Source organism: Cnephaeus nilssonii (genome assembly GCF_951640355.1).
Source record: "Cnephaeus nilssonii genome assembly, chromosome: 19".
Taxonomy (NCBI): Eukaryota; Metazoa; Chordata; class Mammalia; order Chiroptera; family Vespertilionidae; genus Cnephaeus; species Cnephaeus nilssonii.
Genome location: NC_137090.1, coordinates 39,773,098 through 39,784,836, shown reverse-complemented (window position 1 = coordinate 39,784,836; position 11,739 = coordinate 39,773,098). Strand labels below are relative to the sequence as shown.

Here is an 11,739-nt window from a genome sequence, read left to right as displayed (position 1 = left end):
CCAAAGTCCCTGGCACTGGCGATGCCAGGTTCGGTACACTAGGGACACAGACAAGCAGACACGCGTAAGCTCGGGGCTCAGGCCCTTGTATGGACCCTCTCCCACTGTCCGGGGCTGTCTGCACACCCCCGTTCTCCAGGCTTCAGCCTCCTTCTTAGCCTGGGATCTGCACAGCATTGAGGGATCCAGGAGTCACCCTCGAAACCACCAGCAAGTAAAAGGGGAAGAAAGGCCGGAGGACTGACTGGGGTGAGCTGGGGGAGGGGTGGAGGGGACCAGCTGTCAGGGGTGAGGGGCTGGGTGGGAAAACTCCAGGGGATGGATTTTGGGGGACAGGCCTGGGATGGAATGAGGGAAAGAAGAGAGGGCTGCACGTAGCCACAGATCACTTAGAAAGGGAAAGGACCCCATACCCCAACTCTGTTCAGTCCCAATCTCAACCCTAACTTCAGCCTTGACCCAGTCCGGGGTCCAGCCAGCCCCACCATGACAAGGGAATATCAAGATCTTCAGCATCTGGACAACGAGGAGAATGACCATCAGGTCAGACGAGGTGAGGGACGCCGCCATTTCTGAAGGGCGAGCATTGGGTGGCTCTGGCTTCCTTGCCTCCGCTCCGGCTTCTTTCCTGCCCCCTGCCTCTGCCTCTGGCCGCCCCGTCACAAGAACTTAGCGAGCGCCTGAGCTGCCCTCTCAGGGGAGGTGTAGGGTGTGGGGCTGGAGGCCCTGTCTTGGGGATGGTACCCTTGACCCTTGCCCTGCCACCCACTTCTCAGGGCCTTGGGGAGGGGGTGGGCCCGTGAGTGTGGAGGTAATGAAAGAAGTTAGGCCCTCCTCCTTTCCTCTTTCAACACCAGGGAGCTGTGTGAGTGTGTGTGAGAGTGTGTGTGTGTGTGTGTGAGTGTGTGTGTGTGTGAGAGAGAGTGTGTGTGTGTGTGTGTGTGAGTGTGTGTGTGTGAGTGTGTGTGTGTGTGTGTGTGTGTGTGTGTGTGTGTGTGAGATCAGTTTGGTCAAAGGATAAGATTTCTGTGAAGAGGCTGAGGGATCTCTGATCTGAGGGAGGATGAGGCCCTCCTACATTCGAAAAACAGATCCCGCGCCCTGGGCAGTGTGGCTCAGTTGGAGCACCATGGTCACAGGTTCAGTTCCCATCAGGGCACATAGCTAGGGTGCAGGTTCGATCCCCAGTCGGGGTACATATAGGAGGCAACTGATTGAAGTTTCTCTGTCACATTGATTCCCCCCCCCCCTCTCTATCTAAAAATCATCATCAACAGCAATAATAAAAAGACCCCCATTTTTTCTCACGTGAGCAGGAATGCTGTTGGGGCTGAGCGAGGATCCAGTTTCTCGGGGGGGTGGGAGTGGGCAGTGACCTTGGATGGGGAAAGGGGATACAGGGGAGGCGAGAATGGAGGGGAGGCCTCCCACACTCCAGCTCACAGAACAGGGCTGCCTGGTGGGAGCAACTTGAGGGACCTGAAGTCTGGCTACCCCACCTTCTCCTCCTGCCCCCAGCCAGAGCCGTGGAGGGAGGAAGAAACCTCTATCTCTTGCCCCACCGTCAGGGAGGAGCCCTGATTCCCCAGCTGGTCTCCAGCTTACAAACTCCATCCTCAAGGCTCTGAAGAGGTTCATCAGCTGCACTGACACAGTCAGGCCACTAGGTGTCAGCCAAAGCCCAGGGCCAGGTAGGGCTAGGGCAGGTCAAAGCTTTGCTTCCATCTGCAACCCCCTTCCCTTCCCCACCTCCAGATGCCTCTGGCCTCTCAATCGCCCACTGCCCATATTTCTTCTTTTTTTAAATCCTCACCTGACAACATGCTTTTATTTATTTATTAAAATAATTTTTATTGATTTCAGATAGGAAGGGAGAGGGAGAGAGAGATGGAAACATCAACGATGAGAGACTCATTGATGAAAGAATCATTGATCGGCTGCCTCCTGCACACCCCCACTGGGGATGGAGATCGAAACCTGGGCATGTGCCCTAACTGGGTATCGAACTGTGACCTCCTGGTTCATAGGTCAATCGATGCTCAACCACTGAGCCATGCAGCTGGTACTTTTATTGATTTTAGGGAGAGAGGAAGGGAGAGGGAGAGAGAGAAACATAAGTGCACGTGCCCGAACCAGCAACCTGGGTATGTGCCCTGACTGAGAATTGAACTGTGACCTTGTGGTGTGCGGGAGGATGCTCCAACCAACCGAGCCACTCTGGCTAGGACATGCTCATGCTTCTTAACCGGTGTGATTCCTCCGAGTCTACAAGAGGAGCCCTAGCCTGCTCTCCGCCCAGGACCCCAGCGCTGCCCCAGACTCTGCCACGGCCCTGAGACCCTCTCCTCTTGCAGGGCCGCCTCCTCCCCGACCACTCTTCCAACGGCTCTGCTCCGGACCCCGCCTCCTCCTGCTCTCCCTGGGCCTCAGCCTCCTGCTGCTGGTGGTTGTCTGTGTGATCGGATCGCAGAGTGGGTGCCCCAGGGGTGGGCAGGGAAGGGAGCAATGTTGGGGGGAGGTTGGGGGGAGCAGTGGTGGGGGGAGTGCTGGTAGCCATGATAGTGGACACAGCCCTCTCTTTCTGTCTAATTCACACCTTCTCCTGTCCAGACTCCACGCTGAAGGCGGAGCTGCGGGCCCTGAGAGAGACGTTCAGCAACTTCACAGCGAGCACAGAGGCCGAGGTCAAGGACCTGCGCATCCATGGTGAGGGGGCTGGGGCTGGGGCTGAGGGGGGCTGTGGACGCTAGGGATGTTGGGACACTGAGCAAGTTTCTCCCCCAGGAGGAGGTGTGGGCAGGAAGATGAAGTCCTTGGAGTCCCAACTGGAGAAACAGCAGCAGGACCTGAGCCAAGGTCAGAGAGGGCGCCCGTGTGCCGGTGCCTACGTGTAGAATACAGGGCATGCGCCCTGACTGGGTCTCTCAGGCCAAACCAGGGGTCTTTCTTTCTTTTTTTTTTTTTTAATTAAATGTATTTTTATTGATCTCGGAGAGGAAGGGAGAGGGAGAGAGATGGAAACATCAATGATGAGAATCATTGATTGGCTGCCTCCTGCACACCCCCTACGGGCTGGGGAATCAAACTGTGACCTCCTGGTTCCTAGGTCAACGCTCAACCACTGAGCCACACCGGCTGGGCCAAACCAAGGAGTCTTGACAACAAATCCCCTCCCCCCGCCCTGCAATTCTCAAACGTTTTATTGACAGAAACTTTTCTCTCCATCAAACCAAGGGGTCGTGTGGCAGGGCCACCTGTGACTGACCTTCCGTCCTGCACACGCCGCAGACCCTTCCCGCCCCCAGTGTTCACACCGACCTCTTCCCCTCCTCACTCCCCCCCCCCGCCCTCTGTCCCCCCAGATCACGCCAGCTTGCTGTTCCACGTGAAGACCTTTGTGTCTGACATACGAAGCCTGAGCTGTCAGCTGGCCATCCTCCAGGGCAATGGTGAGGAGGCAGGGATGCCCAGCCCGCTTTCATGCCTACGTCCCCTCCTGGCAGCAGCTCAGCCTCCCCACCTCCTTCTGCACCCTCCCAGGCTCTCAGAACTGCTGCCCTGTGAACTGGGTGGAGCATGAAGGCAGCTGCTACTGGTTCTCTCGGACTGCGAAGCCCTGGCCCGAGGCTCAGAAGTACTGCCAGCTGGAGGATGGGCACCTGGTGGTGGTCGGCTCCTGGCAGGAGCAGGTGAGGGCTCCGGAGGGCTCGTCGGGGAGCCTGGCTGTTCCATGGAGAGGTCACCATCCTCCTCTCTCCCCAGAAATTTGTCCAGCACCACATGGGCCCTGTGAACACCTGGATGGGCCTCACTGACCAAGACGGGCCCTGGAGATGGGTGGACGGGACAGACTACGAGAAGGGCTTCCAGTGAGTGTGCGCTGCGCGCGGCCGGCCTCCACCACGACCCCCTCCCCTGCGCCCCCCGGCCCAGCTCGGCGGGCCCAAGGGCAGCAGGGGCTCCTCGGCTTGTGGGGGCCTGGCCTCCTGGGGCCCAATCTGTCTGGTCTTCTTAGGAACTGGAGGCCAGACCAGCCGGACGACTGGACCGGGCACGGGCTTGGGGGCGGCGAGGACTGTGCCCACCTCACCGATGACGGCCGCTGGAACGACGACGTCTGCCGGAGGCCCTACCGCTGGGTCTGCGAGACGGAGCTGGGCAGGCCCACCCCGCAGCCCCCTCCCCCCTAATTTATTTCCTCCACGCCTTCACCTGGGAAGGCGCCTCACGTTGGGACCCTCCGATCTGGGGCCTCCTGCCAGTTCTTGGGGATTTTCATCCAGGTTGTAAGGGAAGGGGAGAGGATGGTGTCCGAGGAAGGGCGGGGAGATGGAGAGCTAAGCCACTTTCTACGGTTTGCAGGTTATTGTCAACTTTTTTTTTTTTTTTTTTGAGTAAAAAGAGAAATATACGAAACATCCTGAGTTGACTAATTATGAGGGATTAACAATGGGGAATGGGCTCGGCCGGTGTGGCTCAGTGGTTGAGCGTCGACCTATGAACCGGTAGGTCAGGGTTCGAATCCCGGTCAGGGCTCGATCCCCAGTGTGGGGCGTGCAGGAGGCAGCCGATCAATGTTTCTCTCTCATCATTGATGTTCCCACCTCTCTATTCCTCACCCTTCCTCTTTCTCTAAAGAAAATCAATAAACAAAGAAAAGGAAAAAAAGAAGAATGGGGAGTGGACTTGTTGGCACGGGGCAGCCTTGGGCAGGTGCTGGGTTAGCTTGAGAGCTGAGGCTTCGGCCGGAGGGAGGGCTTCGCTGTTTACAGGCGTGTGATTTAGGGCCAGTTACTCTGCTCTCCGAGTCTCAGCTGGAACACGGCGCTGGGCTGGGACCATCCTTCCAGCAGTGCCCCAAGCAGCGCCCCCCAAGCAGCGCCCCCCAAGCAGCACCCCCCAAGCAGCGCCGCCCGGTGTCAGGTGCTTCAGAGGCTCCAGGTGAAGCTCTGGGCGCCTTTGCAAGCGTCACAGTGGAGAGAAGCAGCGTCCACAGGCAACCAGCGCCGTGAGTCAAAGCTGAGCCCCAGCCGAGAGGCCCCAAACTCACGAGGAAAACCGGCTCCACGGCAGGGGAGACCCCAGAAAAGCAGAATCCACAGCCCAGGACGGGTTAACAGGACAAACAGATCAAGACTTTACAGATAATTGTGGGTTTGACAGCAAACATTTACAATCAGCCACAAGTAAGTCCCCAACTAATTCTAAAAAGGACCACAATAAAACACAGTTAGACATGAAAACAAAAGTAGAACCAAAAGTAGGACATATGCCTTTCTCACCATCTTTCCAGATAAACTTTAGGAGAAAATCAAAGTAGACGCAAGTGAATTAGAAACGAACGAGGAGAGCACCATACACTGAGGTGTGGGTGTCTAACGCAGCTCCCGGGAGGAGCCGTGCAGAGCCTTCAGCACATTTATTTAAAAAATAAGGAAGGCCGAAACCGGTTTGGCTCAGTGGATAGAGCGTCGGCCTGCGGACTGAAGGGTCCCAGGTTCGATTCCAGTCAGGGGCATGTACCTTGGTTGCGGGCACATCCCCAGTGGGAGGTGTGCAGGAGGCAGCTGATTGATGTTTCTCTATCATCGATGTTTCTGACTCTCTATCCCTCTCTTCCTCTCTGTAAAAAATCAATAAAATATATTAAAAAAAATAAGGAAGGATGAGTTGCAATAAGCTGTTTTAACTCAAGAAACTTCAAAAAGAGTAACAAAATAAACCCCCAAAATAGAAGAAAGGGACTTTGTTTTTTTTTTTAAAGCAAAAACTAATAAACTAGGATATAAAAATGTAGATATGACCTACAAAATTAAATTCTGATTCTTGGAAAGGTGGATAAATTAACATGAAGGAGCCCTAGCCAGTTTGGCTCAGTGGATAGAGCGTTGAACCTCGGATGAAGGGTCCTGGGTTTGATTCCGGTCAAGTGTACCTACCTTGGTTGCAGGCTCCATCCCTGGACCTGGTCAGGGTGTGTGTGGGAGGCAATCAATTGATATGTCTCTCTCACATTGATGTTTCTCTGTTTCTGTCTCTCCCTAAAAAAAATCAATGGAAAAATATCCTTGGGTGAGGATTAACCAAAAAGACGCCCCCAAAAAACAAAAATATGAAGGAGAAAAACAACAACACACAGACACATGACCTTAGAAAGGAGGAAGGTCAGAGTGCAGATAGGGAGGATCTAATCAGATAACACTTCCAGGTCTGAAACAGCGGACTCAGGCAGTGTTTCCCCACCATCGCTGTAATCTTTAGGTCAGTGATGGGCAACCTTTTGAGCTTGGTGTGTCAAACTTCGCCAAAAAACTGAGCATAACTCGGGTAGTGTGTCACTTTGAGGAAAAAACTAACTCCAAGACTCTAGTCGCAAATGTTTCATCCTTAGGAGCAGCAAATGTTTCATCCTCGGCATGTGGCCGCGTGTCATCAGAAATGACTACGCGTGTCAGTGCTGACACGCGTGTCATAAGTTCGCCATCACTGCTTTAGATTAATCTCTTAGAAGCAAGTTTATAACTTCCACCCTTAGTAAGGGGAAAAAATGAAGAAAAAAATGTTAATTTAAGGCAGGAAGGAAAGGAGAAAAAAAGAAATAAAACTGGTAGATAAGAAAAGCTCAAACTAAAAGGTTAGTACATAATCCAAATATGTTGCTGATTATATTAAATGCAAAAGACTAACTGGCCTTGTTAAAGGGAAAAAACTTCCAGACAGAATAAAGAATAAACTCCAACCGTATGCCCCAGAGACACATCTAAAACAGAGAAGTTGAAAGCAAAAGCATGCAAAAGATCTGCAGGCAAATTCTAACCAAAGTAATGATCATACAAAGTATAGTTTATAACAAAAAGTGTTATTAGAGATAAAGAAAGTCACTTCCTAGTGATAAAAGGTTTAATTTGACAGGAAGATACACTGGTATTAAATATATGTGCATGGGATAAGAGGACCATGAAATATTTGAAACAAAAGTTTTGGAAGTACAAGAACAAATGGACAAATCTGCATTTACAGTAGGAGATTGTAATGCACCTCTCTAGCAATTGATAGATCAAGCAGACAAACAAAAATCACCAAGGAAACATGTTTTGAACTTCAGGTTGTAGTATTATGATGCAATAGACATATTTAGTACACTGTACTCATTGCTTACAGAATACTCATTCTTTTCAAGTATACTGGGACATTTAAAAATTTTGAGCAAATACTGGGCCATAAAGCAAATTTTAACTAATTTCAGATAGAGATTTTTTTTAAAAAAAATATTTTTATTATTGATTTCTGAGAGAAAGGGAGAAGGAGAGAGAAATAGAAACATCAATGATGAGAATCATTGATTGGCTGCCTCCTGCATGTCCCCATTCGGTCCATTTGCATATTAGGGTTTTATTATATTGGATGGCCAATTTCAGCTAACAATTGGGGATCAAGTCCACAACCCAGGGCCACAGTTAGCTGAAAATGTGGCTGAGTAGTGCACTCTTTATTCTAGACAAGAGGCCCGGTGCATGAAATATGTGTACGCAGGGGGGTCCCTCAGCCGGCCTGTGCCCTCTCGTGGGGAGCAGGCCTAAGCCATCAATTGGACATCCTTAGCGCTGTCACAGAGCCACTGCGCTCGCCAGCCGTGAGCTGGGCTCAGGGCTTCTGGGTGAGCGGCACTCCCCTTGTGGGCGCGCACTGATCACCAGGGGGGCAGCTCCTGCGTTGAGCGTCTGCCCCCTGGTGGCCAGTGCGCATCATAGTGACCGGTCGTTCTGCCATTCGGTCCATTTGCATATTAGGGTTTTATTATATTGGATGGCCAATTTCAGCTAACAATTCAGGCTTTCTATTGACATAGAGCAGAAGTCAGCAAACCGTGGCTCTCACCTGTTTTTGCAAATAATGTTTTATTGGAACCCAGCCATGCTCATTTGTTTACGTATTGCTCGTGACTGCTTTCCCCTTGTAAGCTGAGTTGGGTAGTTTCGACAAAGCTGGCAAATATTTGCCATGTGGCCCTTTGCAGGAATGTTTGTGACGCCTGGTGCAGAGAAGAGGGGAGGATGGGTATTGGGGCCAATGAGAGGTCTGCCACGCTATTACTGCTGCCGTTTAACATCATCCTGACGAAAGTGCGTGAGACAGGAAAAGGCATCAGAGGAGTAAGAATTGGAAAGGAAGGGATAAAACTATATGACCATCTACACAGAAAATCAACACCATCCGCAAATAATTAGACCTAATACAAGGCTCCAGTGTAGCAAGGCAGCTATTAACACTTTAATGTAGAAAGAGCAGATAAGAAAAATATTAAAAGATTTCCAAATTAACATAAATTCAATGCAAGAAAATATTAATTTCAGTTGGATTTTTAAAAGCAACTTAATATATTTAAAAAATATAGATAAAATAAATAAAAATCAATTTTTTTGGAGAAAAGCAAAAACTGGGAGAAAGGGAAAAACGACATTAGAATGTATTACAAAGCCATATCTATAAAAGCCGCACAGTGATTATACAATACCAGACAAAGAGGCCAAAATGGTGTGGAATAGGGAGATCAGAGACAGACCTACGCATATGTGGGAACTTAATATGTGTGGAGAGAAGATATTGGGAAAGCTGGCTCTTCACAGGAAAAAAAAAGAACTCCATCACAGACAAAGGTGGGCTGGATAGATTCAAGACCCAAACATAAAAGGTAAAATTATGAAAGTAATAGAAAAAAAAAAAGAAGTCAGAATATTTTCACCTAGGGGTACAGAAAGACTTTATAAATAATGTCTCCAAAGCACATACCAACAAAGCAGAACAAAAATTAGTAAAATTGACTGCATAAAAATGAGAAACTCCAGCTCAGTGACAGTGTGTCGGTTAGGGTCATAGGGAGAAACGGGCAACTGAAGGCTATTTTAACAAAGGGACAGTTTATGAAAGTGTGAGCAGGGTTGGGAACGCCACAAGAAACAGGACACTCTCCACCTCTGGATTTGAGGAAATGCACAACTGTGAGCACGTTCACCGCCCCATCGAATTCCCCGTAAACCGGTCGTTAGCACGAGAAGTCTAATCAGATTCAGGGTCAAGGTTCTCTGACGAAAACCTCTCACAGGCCATGCTGTGTAGCCCCCCACTGCATCACAATGGAGACACCTAATGTCTGCCATTTTTAAAATTGGCCTCCCCTTTCTAATATTTTTACTCTTATTTTATTTTTATTCTGGTTCAACCTGCAGAAGTATTCCAGGGATGATTCACCTTCTTCTCTGGGCCTGTCCCAGTGGACCAGGTTCGGGTTCTGGAGGAGACCGCACACAAATGAAAGAGACTAAACAAGAAAATATAAATTTGGGAATTGGGGGCCAGGCAGGAGCCCAGCTCAAGAAGAAGGATTCCGCTTTCCTCTGGACTTGCCATCCCTTTTATTCAGGTCTTGGGATCCACCCATAGCCCTTAGGCAGGCAATTCCAATAATAGCCAATCAGCAAGGATTTACATAAAGCTAAAAGGTGCAAGTTGCTTCAGCTCCATTGTCTCAACTAAACTGTGGTGCAGAGCTCTGGCCTTCCAGAGCTCAAGGTCTCCAGCCTTCCAGGTTCCTTGTCAACACCTCTCTGCTAGTGAAGACAATGGGCAGCTTCCAAATATATATATATTAGAGGCCCGGTGCATGAATTCGTGCATGGGTGGGGTCCCGCCAGCCTGGCCAGGAGGAGGGGACATGGACAGTTGGCCGGCCTGCCTGCTGGTCAAACTCCTGGTCTAGGGGACAATTTGTATATTAGCCTTTTATTATATAGGAAACACACTGAGTGGCCAGATTATTATGCTTTCAGAGATCATCATAATCTGGCCACTCAGTGTATTTCTCAGCGCTCCCCAAGCATTTTGGGGTGTGGATGCTGACATGTACACAGACATATTTCCTTTCTCCCACTCCTCAGTTCAAGGCACGCTCTCAGCTTCAGTCCGTTCAAAGTTCTCTCATTAAAAAAAATATTTTTGTTGATTTCAGAGAAAGGGAGAGGGAGAGAGAGAGAGAAACATCAATGATGAGAGAGGATCAGTGATTGGCTGCCTCATGCACGTCCCCTACTGGGTATCAAGCCCACAACCCGGGCATGTGCCTTTGACTGGAATTGAACCTGGGACCCTTTAGTTGGCAGGCTGATGCTCTACCCATTGAGCCAAACTGGCTAGGGCCAAAGTTCTCTCATTTTTATGTTTTCCCTTCATTCTGGTTGCACCTCCTATTCTCCCTTCCTTAAGCAACCACTTGAATGGATTTGACATGTCCTTGAAAGTGTATGGATCCTTGAAAATTGTGTGGTGCTGTTGTGCGTGTAGGCTATTGATTCTCATTAATGTTATTGTGTTCTAGACTGTATTCTGTTTTCTACTTTTTTCATTCAATACTGATTTTAAGTCTTTCCATGTTGTTGTTTGAATATGTAGTCACTCTTTCTATTTTTTGCCTGTATGATACACTTGGTTATATTTTTCTAGCTTTAGTGAGATATGATTGACAAATAAAAGTTGTTAGCCCTGGCCGGTGTGGTTCATGTGATGGGGTGTCGTCCCATGCACCAGGAGGTTGCCGGTGCGATTCCTGGTCAAGGGCATATGCCAAGGTTGCGGGCTTGATCCCCAGTAGGGGGAATGCAGGAGGCAGCTGAAGGATGTTTCTTTCTTTCTTTCCCTCTCTGTCTAAAAATTAATAAATGATTATTTAAGGAAATTGTACATATTTCAGTTGTACAATGTGATTTTTAAGATATACAACATGACTTAACATACATATACATATACATATACATATACATATACATATACATATACATATACATGTACATTATGAAATGACCACCATAATTAAGTTAATTCCTCACACGGTTACTATTTTTTGGTGTGTGGTAAGAACACTTAAGTTCAACTCTCTTAGTAAATTTCAAGTACACAATACAGTATTAACTGTAATCACCATGCTGTACACAAGCTACCCAGAACTCCATCCTGCATGACTGAAACTTTGTTCCCTTTGACCAACATCTCCATTTCTCTCACTCCCCAGCCCCTGGCAACCAGCATTGTACTCTCTCGTTCTAAGCACTTGACTTTTTTAGATTCCACATATAAAGGAGATCATACAGTGTTTGTTTTTCTCTGTCTGGCTTACTTCACGTAGCACAATGCCCTTCAGGTTCACCCATGTTGTTGCAAATGGCAGGAGTTTCTTCTTCTTGTGGGCAAACCAAACGATAGGTATCTATTACATCCAAGTACATACAGAATCTAGTAGGTAGTTGTGACATAAGAAGTATATATTTGGTCTCTGTCCCCGGTTCCTGACACTGAGCTCCTCTCTCCCTTGGAATTTCCTGGGTGGAAGGAGCATCTTTGGTTTTAATGATGTACTTGTTGGTGGGCTCCTGAGTGGGGGCTGGTCACCAGAAAGACCCAGCCATGATTAGAAGCTTGGGCCTTTCAGCCACCCTCCGTTCTGTGTAGAAGACCTGGAGACTGAGTACATAATTTATCATGCCTACATGATGAAACATAAAAATCCCTAAACTATAGGTTTTGGAGAGCTTCCGGGTTGGTAAACACTACATGCCATGTGAGTAGAGCCCTCTAAACTCCACAGGAACAGAAACTCCTGTTCTCAGGACCGTTCTAGACCTTACCTTATGTACCTCTTCATCTGGCTCTTCATCTGTCTCCTTTATTATATCCTATTAAAAACCAGCA

The 11,739-nt window shown here is 48.9% G+C and overlaps 1 protein-coding gene across 1 annotated transcript; it reads left to right on the top strand.

The window, feature by feature from the left end:
* Positions 1–363: 363 nt before the first annotated feature.
* On the top strand, positions 364–4,190 carry ASGR1 (asialoglycoprotein receptor 1; the record flags this gene model as incomplete). Its single annotated transcript, XM_079798121.1, has 8 exons — positions 364–553; positions 2,355–2,471; positions 2,611–2,706; positions 2,785–2,856; positions 3,363–3,449; positions 3,541–3,689; positions 3,763–3,869; positions 4,016–4,190. Exons 1-8 carry the CDS (start codon positions 487–489, stop codon positions 4,188–4,190), a joined length of 870 nt encoding a protein of 289 aa, XP_079654247.1. The 5' UTR covers positions 364–486.
* Positions 4,191–11,739: the final 7,549 nt, after the last annotated feature.